The 19692-nt window shown below is 40.9% G+C and overlaps 1 protein-coding gene across 1 annotated transcript in view; it reads left to right on the top strand.

The window, feature by feature from the left end:
* The window catches only part of LOC134661196 (period circadian protein), a 46246-nt gene extending 29411 nt beyond the window's left edge, over window positions 1-16835 (top strand). Inside the window, exons 15-27 of the mRNA XM_063517165.1 lie at window positions 245-340; window positions 522-668; window positions 1919-2093; window positions 3632-3776; window positions 4966-5064; window positions 5582-5707; window positions 7395-7552; window positions 9009-9158; window positions 10721-10903; window positions 13027-13110; window positions 13671-13772; window positions 14729-14878; window positions 16712-16835. Of these exons, the coding sequence (XP_063373235.1) occupies window positions 245-340; window positions 522-668; window positions 1919-2093; window positions 3632-3776; window positions 4966-5064; window positions 5582-5707; window positions 7395-7552; window positions 9009-9158; window positions 10721-10903; window positions 13027-13110; window positions 13671-13772; window positions 14729-14878; window positions 16712-16825 (1729 nt within the window). The 3' untranslated portion in view covers window positions 16826-16835. The remainder of the gene's footprint in view (window positions 1-244; window positions 341-521; window positions 669-1918; window positions 2094-3631; window positions 3777-4965; window positions 5065-5581; window positions 5708-7394; window positions 7553-9008; window positions 9159-10720; window positions 10904-13026; window positions 13111-13670; window positions 13773-14728; window positions 14879-16711) is intronic.
* Window positions 16836-19692: the final 2857 nt, after the last annotated feature.

Below are 19692 nucleotides of genomic sequence, written 5' to 3'. Positions count from 1 at the left end.
GATAAAGATAGAAACGCTTTTGAGATCGACGTATAGGCCTACATTCAGATTATTTTGATCCAGGAATAGTAGTCGATATTATAGGTAGTCTATTGCTCGATATTATTAATATTTTGTAATATTTTTCCTATAACACCCTGTCAAATACCTATATTACGCTAAGGTAAAAAGGTAAGTTAGGGTAACTAACTAGGGCAAAAATATCACAAAATTGCAAGTGGCTAACCGCATTGTAATTTCGCAGGTATTTTGACAGCCATCAGGATGGTTTCGGCGAAGGAGGCGCGTTCGTTACAGATATGACTTTAGTCCCAAGTAAAGGCCAAAATATGTTTAGTGGGTAAGTCAAATGTGCAAGTTAAGTGCGATTTATTGTATACTTAGGGTTTAGTATTATTGCTGGTTTAACTACAGAACTAGCTAAAGTACAGAATTAAATATTTAAATTTAATCGAAAATAGTACAGAACGACCTGGGAATATGTTGTTGTCTTGTCTTATATGTTAATCTGTTACCTTCAGGGAATGTACGTCGCCTGTGAGCCAGTACTCCTCCGATTCAGTGGAGGTGAACTTAGCGGAGACGGCGTGCCTCATCTCCGAGGAGACCCTCGTGGCACAGCCGCACGAGTACCAGCCCATAAGACTTACAGAATCCATCTTGAACAAGTAAATCATTCGTACCTACTATTGGCAAGGTGCGAAGTCGGTGGAGGGGGAAGTGGCGCTGATCGTCACAAACACAGGTAATCTTATGTAATGGCCGCCATTAGTACTAGCGGCAGCCGCTTGAACTAATTTTACTCCATAAGATTTAACGTAGAAAGTCTGCCAAAATGAGGGCAGCACCAGTCGTGCACCTAGCGAATACATCATCATCTTACTCGCGTTGTCCCGGCATTTTGCCATGGCTCATGGGAGCCTGGGGTCCGCTTGGCAACTAATCCCAGGAATTGGCGTGGGCACTAGTTTTCACGAAAGCGACTGCCATCTGACCTTCCAACCCAGAGGGTAAACTAGGCCCGTATTGGGATTAGTCCGGTTTCCTCACGGTGTTTTCCTTCACCGAAAAGCGACTGGTAATTATCAAATGATATTTCGTACATAAGTTCCGAAAAACTCATTGGTACGAGCCGGGGTTCGAACCCGCGACCTCCGGATTGCAAGTCGCACGCTCTTACCGCTAGGCCACCAGCGCTTATACCTACTATACATACTATTCGCTAGGTGCACGACTGGTGCTGCCCTCATTTTGGCGGACTTTTTACGTTAAATCTTATGGAGTAAAATTAGTTCAAGCGGCTACCACTAGTACTAATGGCGGACATTCCATAAGATTACCTGTGTTTGTGACGATCAGCGCCACTTCCCCCTCCACCGACTTCGCACCTTACCAATAGTCTATTCCTACCTGTAAGCGTACGGCATAATTATAAGCGAGTGATGAGTTGGTAGCAAGGAGTTACCGTAACTATAGACGCTAGCAACTTCAGACAACAGGAGTGACTCCTTTTTATAAAGCATTAAGTTACCTTTTACTAGTCAATACTGGTTAAAGGGCCCTTCGTTTGTCAAACTCATCAATGTTTAAGTTTTACACTAGTAAACTTGTAACATGTAGCTTTATAAAAAAGGGTCAGACTTGTCACCGACTCTAAAAAGCCACGACCTTAAGATCGCTAAGACGACCGTAAAAGAGCTTTTATCGTCTGATATTGTGCACGTCAGTTTGTAATAAGTATTTAAGTGCGAGATTGACGTATGCCGTACTGTGCAATGTATCTTGAACACTCAATTTTTGAAGAACTCCATACGTAAATCGTTCTTAAAAATACCTTTCACGATTTAGATAAATAAAATGCGACTAGCGCTCAATGTTCTGAAATCTCTTTTGAATAGACTTTTTACCGGTCCAACAGACACAATTCCGAAATGGAAAAGATGTTCGTGAAGAACCATCGCGAGAATCGACCATCTAATAAAGAGGAGCGGGACAAGTTGAACCACGAGAGCAAGCAGAAGAAACGCGATCACCTCGTGCGCTGCAACGCGTCGTTCCTGCCCACCGCCGCCAACGCTATCCTGGCAGATCAGGTCAGTGGTGGATTAGTTATTTAAATCGTTATAAATTCTTCGCCCGCTTCGCTATTTCGGACCAATGATATTATATAACCATAGATAGGTTATACTCATACTTGAGCAGCACAAAAAATACTTCCATATTTATTTCTGTGCCTACGAAGAAATCTGTTATTTTTGATAAATTTTCTCATTCCATCCATCTTTGTCACATTCGTTGTTAAACATAAGGTCGTTTCTTGCTCTTTCGGTGTGCGGGAGCTCGTTAGCACGTGCACATTTCTCGTTTGTCCAGCCGCCTCTAAAGGCAACTTGTGACAAATTGTCACAAGTTAAGCGCTTCAATTTTGGAACGCCTATAACCTATCTTGAGTTATAAATCATTGTTTCGGCCTCTCACTTTTGCCGTCTTCACGTTTTGAGATTCGAGCAAGTTGTCTCTCTTTGCCTTAATTTCTCCCATCATCGGAATACCCCGCAGAGGGAGAAAGTAAGGCAAAGAGCGAAGTGTGAAATGAGGCGGAAGCAGAAGGCCAGAGGCCAGATTTGCCAGATGTAGAAAGCAATGCGCCAATAGTCCCCAAAAAAATATTACGCAAGCGTACAAATGTTAGTTTTAAGAAGTATTTTTAAGAATTGTTTTAGATTAGTTATGTAACTAGGGGGAGGAAGTGTTGCATATGTGTGCGTGAGGCTGCGTCCTCACGCTGTTACTTGTTTAAATAGGATGATTCTCAGTAGATCCATTGACCAGATCCATCATGTATCTACTGAGATATTATTTTCTCAATTGATCCAATTTTGAACAATGTGGATCTACTAAATAGTACTTTTCTCGCTAAATCCGTTAACTAGAAAATTCTCAAAATGTTGAGTTCTCAACTTAACTAGACGGGAGCCCCGCGGGGCTCCTATTTCTGGGCGGTTTGCCCAAATTAAATGTATATTAATATATCTATTAAGACTACATTTTCTCATTAGATCCATTTTATTACACAGCAGATCAATCGAGAAAAAAATATCTCAGTAGATACATGATGGATCTAGTCAATGGATCTACTGAGAATGATCCTTTAAATATATGTCAGTGCGCTAACGGCCGTCTGTTCAGTCTTAATATTTTTGTATATCCATTCGTTTTTAGGGTTCCGTACCCAAAGGGTAAAAACGGGACCCTATTACTAAGACTCCGCTGTCCGTCCGTCCGTCCGTCCGTCCGTCCGTCCGTCCGTCCGTCCGTCTGTCACCAGGCTGTATCTCACGAACCGTGATAGCTAGACAGTTGAAATTTTCACAGATGATGTATTTCTGTTGCCGCTATAACAACAAATACTAAAAACAGAATAAAATAAAGATTTAAGTGGGGCTCCCATACAACAAACGTGATTTTTGAGCGAAGTTAAGCAACGTCGGGCGGGGTCAGTACTTGGATGGGTGACCGTTTTTTTTGCTTGTTTTGCTCTATTTTGTGTTGATGGTGCGGAACCCTCCGTGCGCGAGTCCGACTCGCACTTGGCCGGTTTTTTTTACTAATGGAACTTGTATGTTGACAGCCGCACGGATTGAAGCGTGCATCGAAGCCCCTGGAGGCGGAAGCAGGCATGAACAAGCAGCACTGCCCGTCGTCGCGGCAGATGCGCCGCCGGCAGCCGGCCTGCTCCGCGCCCGCGCTGCCGTCCGGCTCCGTCGCCACCGGCTGTAAGGCTTCGTTCACACGGCATTGTCCTGCACGTTTTTTTACAGTATACGTCTTAACGGATATATAGTGGCACATACTTTGTGCATAGAACCATTCACACGGCGTTAGTACTGCAAAAAAACGTACATTCTTTATACGTTTAAACGGATACTCACCGGACTTGTCAAGCAAATCGAATGAACTTTACCGTATTAGGTTTGCAGTGGCGAGTTGTATAGTTCTGTTTCATTCACACGGCACGATGTTATACGTTTTTTAACGAACAAGCGTCTATAGTACTCGAGCGTTTTTCGGAGGGATCACACGTATTTTGTTTGGAATTTCGAGGTTATTTCAAAATGGTTGACGAATCTTCTATAGATAACGATGTATTAATTAATTTAGTGGATCAAAACTTTATATAGACATCCGAAATAAATTGAAAAACTTTGTTTCATCATTCCTAAGTTTAGGGTACCTATAAATTTTCAAATATTTTATTACGCATAGATTTTTCATTTATATTGTGGGATGTAGCCAAAACCTTCTATTTTGTCGGTGGCGAAACCGTTATCGCCATCGATGCCAAAATAAAAGTACGATGAAGCGTGAATCCATCTCAGACGTCTGCCCACGGCGACAACTGCGTCAAAACTGTCGCTATTCGGCGCGAAAACGGTTTTTAAACGAATGAAAATCTACCGTGTGAACACCCGACTGGTTCTACGTTTAAAATCGAATACGTGAAAAAACGTGCAGGACGTTGCCGTGTGAACCTAGCCTAAGTTCACATTTATTACAACGGCAGAACAGTCAGGCAGAAGATTAGATATGCACGTCAGGGAATCATAGTAGTGAGATAAACTCAAGGAACAAACTGTTAGTAGATTTTCAAGGCTAACGTGTCTAACGTGTCTTTAAACTATGATCCTATAAAAAAATTCTTTTGAAATCCACACTAATCCAAGTTTACGTGCTATATCAAGTAAGGGATGTATGCATTTTCAGTGTCAAGGTGCGAACTTAGCATGGTCGAAGTCTAACGGAGCAGTCTTGTTTTGTTATTAGTAAAACATCAATATTAGGGTGAATCCCAGCAATGTTTGATATCATCGGCCTTTTTTCACAGCTGCATTGGTCATTTTGCTGGTCAGTGTCAATATTGTCTAGAAAACTTGTATTTATACGTTTTCTATTTGAATTCCACAGCTACGTCGGCGTCTGTGTGGCCACAGAATTTCGTGAACGGAATGAACACGTTCATGCCGCAGCAAATGCCGCTAGTCAGTCCCATTTCTGCTGTGCCAGGTAAGCCAAACAAACACATCATTCCATAATATTATTGTTATTAATTTTGTTACTTTAATTCATGTTCCGACGAAGAAATAGTAATAAAATATACATGTTATTTATATATTTGCGTAGTTTCTCTAGAAATAAAATTTGATTTCTTGCCCATGTTTAGAGAAAAGCACTATACAGGACGCAACAAAAATAGCGGGGATCCTTTTAAGGGCATAAATGAAAAATGAAAATGAACATGAAAATTCTTTATTCGCATAAAATATGGTATAACAAGGTGTTATTGGAAAGATATTCCCGTACAGAAACATATTTTGCTGGTTAAGCATGCAAATATTATCTTGAAGCTATTCATAGTTTTATTAGTCTTCATCTATTTGGTAGGTACATTGTTAACTTAAAATTAATATATCTACTTAATACTAGGTATTACATATCGAACAACGCACTTACAGAGTAAAACACCTGTTTTTTAAGCCTTCGGTATCGTGTCCCGATTAAGTAAAGCACAATAAACTTGCAGGTTTCGTGCCTGTGTATTACTTGCCAACGACGGTGGCGTCCTCTACACTGCCGGTTACGTCGACGACGAGCGCGCACGATACCAGCAAGCCTAATTCTTCACACATGCAGTTCCAAGCCCCGGCTGGTGAGTACTCTGTTCGTGCATAGAGAAATAAATACATAGATTGCTCACTCCATACATCAGATTTAGTACCAAAAAGACTATTAGCATCTAGTATCGAGTAGCGGAACTATCAGTACTGCTACTTGACAATAGATGTAGCACCGACCGGAAAGTCTTATCTCAACAGCATAAGACTTTCCGGTCGCTGCTACATCTATTGTCAAGTAGAGGTACTGATAGTTCCGCTTATCGATGCTAGATGTAGACACTGAAATTAATTAACTGATGTATGGAGTGAGCACTCTTGTCTTACTATACTGGATCAACCAAATCTTGTCAGTAGTAAAAGGCGGCAAATTTGAAAAATCGCGGGTTAGCAACACTGTTCGAATAATTCCAAAATCGCGTGTCATCTGTGTGTTATCTGTGGAATGTGGATCGTGAATGACAGCCATCATCTTATTGTTTACATTCTGAATCGTTTCTATTTCAAGAGAAATTTCTGCTGTCACCATTAAATACCAAGATTATGCATGACCTCAAGCAAAGCTAAGCTGCCTACAATGTACAATCATGCTCGTTGACGGTAAACATTACTAAAATTTGAGGTTATGATAATTCACTCGAACTGACGTATGAAGGGCGGAAAAATAAACACGGTTTGGTTCGATGTAAATTGCTGCTTTTCCTAGCGCAATTCTGCTCTTTGAGTGTTACATTACCCTACTTTAATTTGCAGTACATTGCTACTGACAAGATTTGCTTGACGCACTATATCTCTATGATATTTCTCCTATTGTGTACCTACCTTAAGGGGCCCACTGATTAACAGTCCGCCGGACGATATCGACCTGTCAGTTGTTCGGAACTGTCAACTTTTTGTTCTAACTGAAAGACTGATATCGTCCGGCGGACTGTTAATCAGTGGGCTCTTTTAAATATTAGGGTATTTGACTACTAGTCAAATCAGTTTCTTTTTTCGAACTGTCAAAACGTTTTTGCTACTATGGAAATGGAATTTATATGAAACACTAGCATGTGACGTCACAATCAAATAACGTACTATTTATAGTTTACACGGGTTTTAAAATAGAAATTGTGTCTAAAAATAACTGATGTCTACGTTTCTCTATTAATCTTCTGGTGCCTTATTTCATGCATGGTGTAAATTAATTTATTTTTCACCTCAGCAGCTCGAACAAGGGTACTTTGCTACTTAAAAACAGTGAGCAAAATCGCATTTTGCTCATTTTGACTCACTTAGTGAGCAAAATGCGATTTTGCTCACTGTTTTTAAGTAGCAAAGTACCCTTGTTCGAGCTGCTGAGGTGAAAACTTAATTGTTGGTATATCTTAAGAAAACACGAGTGAATAGAGGTAAGTGATGAAGAAGGAATACATTTTACGGGTTCTCTAATATGTTCTCACAGCTGAGGTGAAAAGTTTTGTGAACTACACGAGATCAAAGTTATTTACATCTCGTGCGCTTTTGAGTCCCTTACTACGCTCAAGATTCTAAATTAGATTCACTCGCTACGCTCGTGAATCTAGTATAGAATCTTTCGCTTGCACGGGACTCAAAATAAGCACTCGAAGAAATATCAAACTTTGATCTCTTGTTGTACAAATAACTATTAAATACAGTCAAATACCCTAGCAGTATTAGCACCACCATCATTTTTATTAATGTAGTTAATTGTTGTTTCAGTGCAATACATGATGTACGGGCAAGCGGTATTCGGGTCCCCGATCATGGTGTCGCAGATAAATCATCAGACGCCTTATACGATGCAGCAAAACGTAATGCAGACACAATTCTCCAACCCGCAGACCAGTCTGACGCTAACGAAGCGCAATTATGAGGAGGTATGTATATTACAACTCACCACTAACCCACAATGTAGTTTTAGAACCCGGTTACATATATGTACAGTATACGTGTGTTTGAAATCTTGTAAGTTAAATTTGAACCATTTCCTGATATCTGATTCAGTTGAAACTTGGAGTACTCGTACTTCTGAAATTCCGCTGACAATGCAATAATATGCTTACATGAAGCTGTTCTGATGATGCAGTCGAAAGCTAGCCAAAGGCACTATTCGGCGGAAAATTAAATCTTGGGTCATTAGAAAGGTCTCGAGAAGTAATGCTAAAAATGAATGCTATTAAATATTCAAAATAATCAAAATTTGCATCAAATTACTTTGCCACTCTTGTGGGTAACATCCTACTTCCTCATCAGTTTTTGAAGAGAGCTTTTATGAGCTGGTGTGGTGAAAAATATTATATGTACTTAGGTACATATCTAATGTAGTTTATATGTTTTGAGTTGATCCACTTTGCTGCTCTATCTATCATCTTCCTCGCGTTGTCCCGGCATTTTGCCACGGCTCATGGGAGCCTGGGGTCCGCTTGGCAACTAATCCCAGTAATTGGCGTGGGCACTAGTTTTTACGAAAGCGACTGCCATCTGACCTTCCAACCCAGAGGGTAAACTAGGCCCGTATTGGGATTAGTCCGGTTTCCTCACGATGTTTTTCTTCACCGAAAAGCGACTGGTAAATATCAAATGATATTTCGTACATAAGTTTCGAAAAACTCATTGGAACTGAGCTGCTCTATCTATATCAGCATTAAATACAAGTTATCGAACGAGCGAGCGAAGCGAAGTGAAGTTCTTACATTCAACTTGGAGCACACGGCTGGCTAGGGGCACGTCCCGGCATTTCGATGTTTTTAAGCTGAACTATCAGAGGATAGTTTGATACACAATAACTTAAGTAAATTTGTTCTAATTTAAATTAAATTGGGTAAACGTGTAGTTGAGGACATTATATTCGAACGAGCGAGCGAAGCGAAGTGAAGTTCTTACATTCAACTTGGAGCACACGGCTGGCTAGGGGCACGTCCCGGCATTTCGATGTTTTTAAGCTGAACTATCAGAGGATAGTTTGATACACAATAACTTAAGTAAATTTGTTCTAATTTAAATTAAATTGGGTAAACGTGTAGTTGAGGACATTATATTTTAGTCATTAAATTATGAGCAGGCTCGATCAAGGGGTTATTGAGCTAGAAGAGCTTAGAAGGCTAAAAAGCTATTTGTGAGGGGTCTTGCTATTCTGGTCATCTTTTTTGCAAGAAAGTATGGTCGAATTTGGTATCAAATGAAAGTGCTCGGCTTACACATTTATAATAGGTACCTAAAGTTTTTAAATTTACAATTTTAAAATAATGATCTAACATTTTATCGAACCGCGAGTTCTCAGTTCGGGGCGAACTACTAGTGTATGGAAGTGTTGAATTGTGTATGTGACGGCAGGCCTGCGAGCCCGTTCCCCCGCTGAAGCCGCCCGGCAAGTCGCCGCTGGCGGCGCTGCGCGAGAAGAAGCGCGCCGCCGCCGCCGCGCCCGCGCCGCTCACCAGGAGCGCCAACACCAGCATATGTTCCGCCACCGACGCTTTGAACAGGGTATGTTTTATCGAACGAGCGAGCGAAGTTCTTACATTCAACTTGGAGCACACGGCTGGCTAGGGGCACGTACCGGCATTTCGATGTTTTTAAGCTGAACTATCAGAGGATAGTTTGATACACAATAACTTAAGTAAATTTGTTCTAATTTAAATGAAATTGGGTAAACGTGTAGTTGAGGGCATTATATTTTAGTCATTAAATTATGAGCAGGCTCGATCAAGGGGTTATTGAGCTAGAAGAGTTTAGAAGGCTAAAACGCTATTTGTGAGGGGTCTTGCTATTCTGGTCATCTTTTTTGCAAGAAAGTATGGTCGAGTTTGGTATGAAATGAAAGTGCTCGGCTTATACATTTATAATATAGTTTTTAAATTTACAATTTTAAAATAATGATCTAACATTTTGGCGAACCGCGAGTTCTCATTTCGGGGCGAACTACTAGTATTATGACAAACCTTGGACAAACGCCTGAGCCTCTGAGCCTGTATTCCCTTTAAATAAATATTGATTTAGTTTCAGTAATAATAGACAGCTTTTTGTGGGTTATTAATCCTCGTAAGGCCCAACATACACACTTTTTTTAAATAGCCTATTGGCACAGGGCGGACACGCCATACATCAAAAATGATTTGCGTTTATATGTGTGCGCGGCACATCTGTACACGCGTCATTGAGTTTCTGACGGAATCCTGACGGAATCTCAGTAGAGCGACTTACGCACACATTCATGTCGCGGCCAGTCGCGGGCGAGGTAACCCGAATCGGGGCGGGACGGTGCGTGTCCGTTCTGTATGATAATACTATTACTTATTCTGTGCTATTGGTGTATCCCACTGCTGGGCAAAGGCCTCCCCTCTTTCCCGCCACTTGACTCTGTCCTATGCACACTCCCGCCACTCCGCACAGAATGTATCAAAGTTGTCCCGCCATCTCCGTTTGGGTCATCCTTTGCCCTACATACACAAATATCCTCTTTTTAATTTGACCCTTGTTGTAAAACAAGACTATAGCGTGTCAAAGGTCTGTTTGATTTCAAACATAGACAGAGAGAATCATACTATCTTTGTCTTACACTAGTACTAGCACCCAAAAGAAAAGGATGAGTATAGTTTTTTAGGGTTCCATACCCAAAGGCAAAAACGGGACCCTATTACTAAGACTCCGCTGTCCGTCCGTCCGTCCGTCCGTCCGTCCGTCCGTCCGTCTGTCACCAGGCTGTATCTCACAAACCGTGATAGCTAGACAGTTGAAATTTTCACAGATGATGTATTTCTGTTGCCGCTATAACAACAAATACTAAAAACAATAAAATAAAGATTTAAGTGGGGCTCCCATACAACAAACGTGATTTTTGACCGAAGTTAAGCAACGTCGGGCGGGGTCAGTACTTGGATGGGTGACCGTTTTTTTGCTTGTTTTGCTCTATTTTTTGTTGATGGTGCGGAACCCTCCGTGCGCGAGTCCGACTCACACTTGGCCGGTTTTTTTGTTCCTATTTACTGACAAGATTTGGTTGACCCAGTATAATAAACATGCATGTGTTTCAATCTCTTGACCCATAGAGTAATGAAGCCGTCCCAGGGTCTTCGGCGTCGCGAGACAGCAAAATGAAAAGCGAGGGTACCGTGGAGCACACGGACGGGGAGTCGAGCTACTCCTCCTTCTACAGCTCCTTCTTCAAGACCGACTCGGGCAGCGCCGAGGACAGCGGCGACGCCAAGAACAAACGGAACCAGACGGACAGTGTAAGTGACAGTTGCAACATCCGCACTTGACAGGCTGATCAACGCCAGCCGGCGCGCCGCAGCGGTTTACTATGAAACTTTCCATACAATAAAATTTAGCAAGATGAAAAGCGAGGGTACCGTGGAGCACACGGACGGGGAGTCGAGCTACTCCTCCTTCTACAGCTCCTTCTTCAAGACCGACTCGGGCAGCGCCGAGGACAGCGGCGACGCCAAGAACAAACAGAACCAGACGGACAGTGTAAGTGACAGTTGCAACATCCGCACTTGACAGGCTGATCAACGCCAGCCGGCGCGCCGCAGCGGTTTACTATGAAACTTTCCATACAATAAAATTTAGCAAGATGAAAAGCGAGGGTACCGTGGAGCACACGGACGGGGAGTCGAGCTACTCCTCCTTCTACAGCTCCTTCTTCAAGACCGACTCGGGCAGCGCCGAGGACAGCGGCGACGCCAAGAACAAACGGAACCAGACGGACAGTGTAAGTGACAGTTGCAACATCCGCACTTGACAGGCTGATCAACGCCAGCCGGCGCGCCGCAGCGGTTTACTATGAAACTTTCTATACAATAAAATTTAGCAAGATGAAAAGCGAGGGTACCGTGGAGCACACGGACGGGGAGTCGAGCTACTCCTCCTTCTACAGCTCCTTCTTCAAGACCGACTCGGGCAGCGCCGAGGACAGCGGCGACGCCAAGAACAAACGGAACCAGACGGACAGTGTAAGTGACAGTTGCAACATCCGCACTTGACAGGCTGATCAACGCCAGCCGGCGCGCCGCAGCGGTTTACTATGAAACTTTCTATACAATAAAATTTAGCAAGATGAAAAGCGAGGGTACCGTGGAGCACACGGACGGGGAGTCGAGCTACTCCTCCTTCTACAGCTCCTTCTTCAAGACCGACTCGGGCAGCGCCGAGGACAGCGGCGACGCCAAGAACAAACGGAACCAGACGGACAGTGTAAGTGACAGTTGCAACATCCGCACTTGACAGGCTGATCAACGCCAGCCGGCGCGCCGCAGCGGTTTACTATGAAACTTTCCATACAATAAAATTTAGCAAGATGAAAAGCGAGGGTACCGTGGAGCACACGGACGGGGAGTCGAGCTACTCCTCCTTCTACAGCTCCTTCTTCAAGACCGACTCGGGCAGCGCCGAGGACAGCGGCGACGCCAAGAACAAACAGAACCAGACGGACAGTGTAAGTGACAGTTGCAACATCCGCACTTGACAGGCTGATCAACGCCAGCCGGCGCGCCGCAGCGGTTTACTATGAAACTTTCCATACAATAAAATTTAGCGAACTCTTACAAACAGTTTGGTGGAACCGTTCTAAGTGTAAGGACTGAGTGGACGCTCGGAGCGGAGCGTTCGGCGGGGCGTGCAGCTTGGCGTCGGGCTCACAAGTGATTTGAGCAGCGTGCACTAAGGCCGCTCCTATACGCTTGCATTTGTTTAACATGCACGCCGCACACCCCGCCCCGCTGCACGCTCAACTTGAGCGTCCACTCGGGCCTTACACTAAATGTTATTCTTTATAAGCATCTAACAATCATACTCATTGTACCGGAGTCATTTGTTACTTGCACCAATTTTACCATCCTGAGTGATAAATTCAAAAAGTGAAGGTAAATTGGAAACTGTATGAGACAATCGTAGACAAATTTTGTGGAACCATTAGGCCTCAAAATTGCATGAGAAGAAAGATTTTAAGTAAATAATATATCGATCGGGGGACCCAAGATCGAACCCGGTAAATTATCTGTAAAAAACTTAAGTCGTTTTATTGCAGAAAATGGCTGAAAATGTGTGTTTACTTAGGACTAATGGAACCTGCCAAGTCATTTTGTTTAGAAAGACGGGGCACTAACAGCAGGAACATTTTCGTCATAACTACAATATTTCTTATCATGAAAATGGATAAATAAAGTGTTTTCAATTTTCGCTAACACTTACATGCTGTGAGTTTTTATAACCTCTAGCCGCCCAGAGACCTATAAAAAGGTATCCTGTTCCATTCTAATTTGAACTTTGTGTTGACAAAATAAAATTTCATTTTGCTTGGCAAGGTTTGAGAATAGTGTGTGTTTGTATTTATATGAAACTGTTTCCTTTTTAGTCTGGCGCGACGAATTCAGGCAACGATAATCCCCGCAACAAACAAATGCAGAGGAGAAAAAAGGAACCACCTTGGATGGAACAAGTATGACTATTCACATTGCTAACATAAAACTAATATGTACTTTTAACCTTTTCGACGCCGTGTCAAACACAAAAGCTGTCACGCTGACGATGACGCCACGTCACCGAAGTGTCAAAACTGAAATTGAACTTTATGCATATGCACGTAGGTCTATGTTGCTCTGTGATATGTGACCGATTAATCGGTCTTTGGCGTTGAACCTACGATGCGGATATATCGGTCATTGGCGTCCAAAAGGTTAAACCTAGTGTGCGACTTGTTTGCCAACTGATTTTTTGTCTGTAATATAATATAGAGATTAGAGGTGCTTTTAAAAAAAAAATCATATGTGATTTAAGTTACCGTGATAATATAATAATATTGAAAAAATTAAGACTAGATAGGAGGACTAGACTATTAAATAACTGCCAGTGATATCTAGATTAACTGCATTTGTATTTTTTTAATGCTAGCTTCTAGGCAAACATCTACAAACCAAACAGATTTACTATCGTATTTATTTATTATTTTAGCTGTGTGCTGGTGTCTTACTATACTGTAATTTAATTATTTCATTCCAGGTATGCGTCACATCAGAGTTGATATACAAATATCAGGTCGTAACAAAGAGCTTAGATGAAGTTTTAATATCAGATAAAAATAAGTTGGCCGGTTTAGAACAGGTAAGATTCCGTCAAGTCCTTAGCTTTATTATTAAAACTGTATCTAAAAAAAACAAGTATTCCAATCGTAGAAATGAGAAAGCATAGTAATAAGAAGGATATTATATCCGTTTCATAACACATTGCAGTCTTCTGTACTTAAACGCTCAATAATAACAGCTGTAGTGCATAATCCTTTGCCATCGTATGTTCACGGTAACGTACGAACGTCTACAAAACGTACTGGCACTGACTGAAGTACCATCACAAATACGAACAACGTGAAAATACTATGGTACAGTAAAGGATTATGCACTACATCTGTACGATCATCGTCCCTATATCGTGAGACTCAATAGTTACCGATTCGGTGCGGATGGCACGACAGGCGTGTCATCAATGTTTTTAACGCGTGGCGTATGACACGATAGGCGTGCCATCATATTCTATGACGTAAGGTACGCCTGTCTTGTCATGAAATAATAGGGTATTTGGCACATGTTGAATTTTATATCTAGTTAAATAGATAAAAAATGAGCAATTTATCATAATATATTGGAAATGTAAAAAATATATGGGAATAAAAAAAATACAAGGCCTTAAAGTTTTAAAAAATATTTTTTTTTTTATTTATTTTGTATAGCAACCATATACATAAACGCAATATTTCACTGACAAAATTGCAATTTCCTTGTTTTCCATACATTGAAACGGCTTCTAACGTTACATGGTGACGTCACGATGTATTGCCATTTCTATGAAGCGTTTCGTCAGTAAAGTGCGGGTGCCAGACTTTGACCATCATTTGTGACTTTTGTATTGCTTTAAGACAATGGGTCCCATACAGACGATCCTCAAAACAAACCTGATCGACTGATACCATTCATAAAAATAAAAAAAACTATTGTTCGTCGCCGTCGCCACAGTCGAAAGTTTTCAAAAATGGAACACGGAATGAAACGGTTAAATGATTCCAGCCGTCTTTGGTGAACGAGCAGTTGGGCCAGCTGTACATGGACCTGCAGCTGGAGGGCGTGGCCGCGCGCCTCACGCTCGAGGAGGGCGTCACCAGCTCCGGCAGCTCCAGCGAGGACGGCCACCACTTGCCCCTTAACACCCTGCCCAAGGTAACAAATAAATATAGCTGGTCAACCAAATCTTGTCAGTAAAAAAAGGAGCGAAATTCAAATTTTATATGGGACGATATCCCTTCGCGCCTACATTTTTCAAATTTGCCGCCTTTTTCTACTGTCAAGATCTGGTTGACCAAGTATAAATAAATATTAATGGACATTTTTACACAAATTGACTAAGCCCCACGGTAAGCTCAAGAAGGCTTGTGTTGTGGGTACTCAGACAACGACAGATATAATATACAAATACTTAAATACATAGAAAACAACCATGACTCAGGAACATATATCTGTGCTCATCACACAAATAAATGCCCTTACTGGGATTCGAACCCAGGACCGCGGCTTCACAGGCCCACTACCCAGACCGGTCGTCAACAAGGGTTTACACTTTATACTTTGACAAAGAAGAAAAAGAACTAACGGTATTAAGTGTAAGGCCTGAGTGGACGCTCGAGTTGGGCGTGCAGCGGGGCGGGGCGTGCGGCGTGCATGTTAAACAAATGCAAGCGTATAGGAGCGGCCTTAGTGCACGCTGCTCAAATCACTTGTGAGCCCGACGCCACGCTGCACGCCCCGCCGAACGCTTCGCTTCGAGCGTCCACTCAGGCCTCACACTTAAACGTCTGCTAAGTTAATCTGCTAATGATCATCGTTTGTCTTCTATGGCATAACGACAGATAGGGACAAACGATGATCATCAACTGATTAAGTTAGCAGCCGTTTATGAATAACGCCATAAGAGTAGGCATAGATCTTAATTTAGATAGCGTTTTGGTGTATTCCCATTTGTCCCAGCTCCACGTAACAGGCGCGGGCACAGGTGGGAAGGATCTATGTCCCCGCTGGGCACAAATGGAATTTAATTTTTTTGTCCCAGCTGAATTTGGATTTTATCAGTTATAGTTGAGTTATATTGTAATGGCGTTATTCATAAACGGCTGCTAACTTAATCAGTTGATGATCGTCGTTTGTCCCTATCTGACGTCATAACGTTGGCATACCATAGAGAGGGACAAACGACGATCATCAACTGTAGACTTATGAATAACGCCGTAATCAGTATCACGAAGGCCAATATAGAAACTATCAAAGTCGACATTATATAATTATATTATTGTGTAATGAAATGGATAGGACGTAACAGAAATATTGTAGAAATGACGCATTTCGTAATATACTGAAACGGCGTTGGAGCGTATTATCGTTTAAATATTTTTTCTACTTCCGTACTTTTATTTGTCATTTAAAAGGTCGTACACACACCTTTAAACCCCTATGTTATAGTTGTCAAGACAAGTCTTTAGTCTATTCCCCAAAAAAGTATTTGTGCATACACGCAGTATCTTTTTGGCGATTTTACGATACTTCGTGTAATGACCACTTAAAAAATATTGAATGAATTACAGTGTTGCCGACCATATTTTAAATGTCATCTCCGACAAATAAGTAAACCATAGACATGTTTTTTTTTAAATTTCATTCATTAGTTCATTCTTTTCCCGCCCGTACCCTCCATTTTTGCTACTTCTTGAATTAAAAATATTTGTTAAATTTACAATTTTATTTCAAAGTGCTTGGTCGTAGAAAAAGTATTGTATGCAACGTTGTTTAACTGAGTCAAAAAATACTCGTGGCGTCTTTATTAACAATTTTCGGCTTCGCCTTAAATTGTTACTCACTCCACTCGCCTTTTTTGACCTCTCTTAAACAACGGTTGCATAAAATACTATTATTAGTGACGCGATTCCTTATTACTCTTATTAGTTATTTTGTTTATAAACTATTCACCCTAAAACGCATTATCATTTATCGTTACAATTACAGCGCGCGAGGAGAAAAAGGAAATATAGTAAACTGGTGATGATATATGAAGAGGATGCTCCGCTGCCACCGCCCGACGAGGAGCCCGAGCCCGAGCCCTCCACGTCAGTAGCCTAGCTCCTGGGCTCTGCACCACCATCAATAACGACCCGAGTGCGCGCACGATACTCTACAAGTTAATTACAACTCCAGGCTAATATAGAAACGTAAGCGAACGTACGAAATAGTACATTATTGTCGAGGTTCGGAAGTAGCTACCTGCAGGCTGAGGATTCGTTTTAAACGGACGACCTTGGGAGTCCGTTTAATTGAATCCGAAGCCAGCAAGTAGCCTTCCAGCCGAGTCATATATAGTGCTTTTCTCAAAAATGGTGCAAGAAATAGAAATATTTTACAGAAGCAACGTTCTAATTTTCACAGAAAAAAGTAAAACCATTAAAAAGATTTGCTTGCCGCCTTTTTTTTTAAAAAAGAAGTGTATTTTTCTGCTGAAAATACGCCAACGTATTTGAGACACCTAAATAGTCGCGGTACCAACATTATAATGATAAGTACTGATCATCTGTTTGGCTGTTTAATGGACCTATGCCTTCATTTGATATGGCCATTTAAAGTTTTAAAAAGTTTGGAACTCGTTAAATGATGGAATTTGTATGCAACATTGCAGTCCCGAAATCGAGACTGCAATGTTTTTAACTTTTTTAATTTTTTTAATGACCATAAACTACGCACTTCGCGACCTATTTTTTAACCGGCAACATCGACTTTGCCGTCCATTTTTGAGAAATAGTACATTATTGCAGAGGCCGGGAAAGGGCAATTCGTGGATGAGTTTCGGACGACGCGAAGCGGAGTCCGACAAAGAAGACGAATCCACGAATTGCTATTCCTGCCGAGGCATATATAGTGCTTTTCTCCAAACATGCGAGGAAATAAGGTAAAATAATAATTATTTAAGCATGAAGCATCACTCAAATCGAACCTTCACATCAAAAATTTCAAAAACAATTTCCCTCTAAAATTAATTTTTAAAAGTTTAGGGCACAAACTTATTCTGCCATTCAGTATCATTCAATATTCGTTCATTCAATATAATTGTGCAATATAGTTGGTCAAACCAATTTGTCAGTCAGTAAGAACCAGGAAAACTATACCCATCCTTTTCTTTTGGGTGCTAGTACTAGTGTAAGACAAAGATAGTATGATTCTCTCTGTCTATGTTTGAAATGAGAAAGTCCTTTGACAAACTATATAAACTTTATGTACACGGATGAGATCCTTAAAAAAATATAAAAATAATCTTTGATTTTATTAAGCAGTATTCTCACGATCATACACTAGCACAACGGTCTTGTAAGAACGAGACAAGTAAGGTCGTTTATCTTACTATCTCACTCTATCCTATAGCTTGAAATGATAGCTGATCGGGTCGTGTAGACGCGGCTCGCGGCTATAATAATTGGCTGTTTGCGTTTTTTATTTTTAAAAAGTAAAAAACACTACAGTAATAAGTTATTACTGTAGTGTTTTTTTCATTCCCGTCCGCTAGAACAGGACAGCGATAGTTTGATTTTTTTAAATTAGAGTTTGACAATAACGTAGAACTTCCCGTACTATTTTTGCTACAATAAGGTGAACATTTCCGAGCATATTGGAGAAAACGTACGTTCCGAGTTGCACGCTCGACGCTGAGGCCGTCCGCCATACATTGGCTAAACTAAAACAAACGCATGGTTTCGGCGCGTCAGCGTCGTGCGTGCGCGCTCGGAGCTTGCGTTTCGTTGCTCAGAATCAGAATCCTTACGATTTAATTTGCAACGTCACTGTGACATAAATTATACATCGTGTGAAATGAAAACAGTTTTATGTAGTTTGTATCTATACGGTGTATAGTTTCATAGTGATAGAGACTCTGGATTGTAATTTACTGTACGTGTGTTGTGTTCTGCTGTATTGGCCGACACGCTTTTTATAATGTAAAATAAGTCAAATAAATAATTAGGATTTATATTTTTGGTTACCGCCGTCGCTTTATCATGGACGCATGTGCAATTTACTTGAGTTCTCATTATAAGAAATATTTTAGTTGTCGTTAGTATAACTTTTTTTTGTTATAGAGTTTATTCCTTTGTTTGAGATGAAACATTCGTGTTAAAAGTAAATGAGAGAGTACTATTAACAATATTCTATACATCCACCTTGTACAGTCGCCATCAGATATATCGGAGCGGCCAAGGTGTTCACAATATCTGAACACGCACTCTAACGCCTTGACAATAGAGTCGTGTTCAAATATGTGTTAATATCTTGAACGCTCCGATATATGTGATGGCCACTGTACAATTGATTGAAATGTCTCACAAACGGATTTAAATATTGTTGTGAACTACCTATCGGGAGATTTTATAGATATACTATTTTTAGTTGAAGACTAATATTACCTACCTACTACATATATGTATTAAAAAAAACGTACTATAACACAAATAATACTAAACATCGATCACTAAGGTCTATAGGTTAATGTTAAATGATACTGAAAACAAACCTATCTTTTGATTTTTTTCAGGTATTTTAATTTAATATCTAAGTAACAATAACGTGCTTAGACTTGAAGTTAAAAAATAAATTTTGACTCAATTACGTTATCTTTACAAAACGTACAGTTTTGGCAAAAAAATGCCGCCCTTTTATTTTTCTTTAAATATATATTATATGGCCTTCATCTGAATTACGAAAATCTACAACATATAGTGTACACATTTATGACACATTGATATGGTATGGTATGATATGATTTATTTATCTCACAATATACAAATTCACTTAAAGTTACACATGGTAGATTGTCAGGGATTTATATTGTGATAGTCAGTTTTTTACATTAGAATAATTCAATTAGTATGAAGAGTAACAGTTAACCGTGTAGAAAAAAACTGGCCAAGTGCGAGTCGGACTCGCGCACGGAGGGCTCCGCACCATCA

Source organism: Cydia amplana, chromosome Z, assembly GCF_948474715.1.
Source record: "Cydia amplana chromosome Z, ilCydAmpl1.1, whole genome shotgun sequence".
Classification (NCBI taxonomy): domain Eukaryota; kingdom Metazoa; phylum Arthropoda; class Insecta; order Lepidoptera; family Tortricidae; genus Cydia; species Cydia amplana.
Note: the sequence above shows the minus strand (reverse complement) of the source record. Positions and strands in the feature narration are given on the sequence as shown.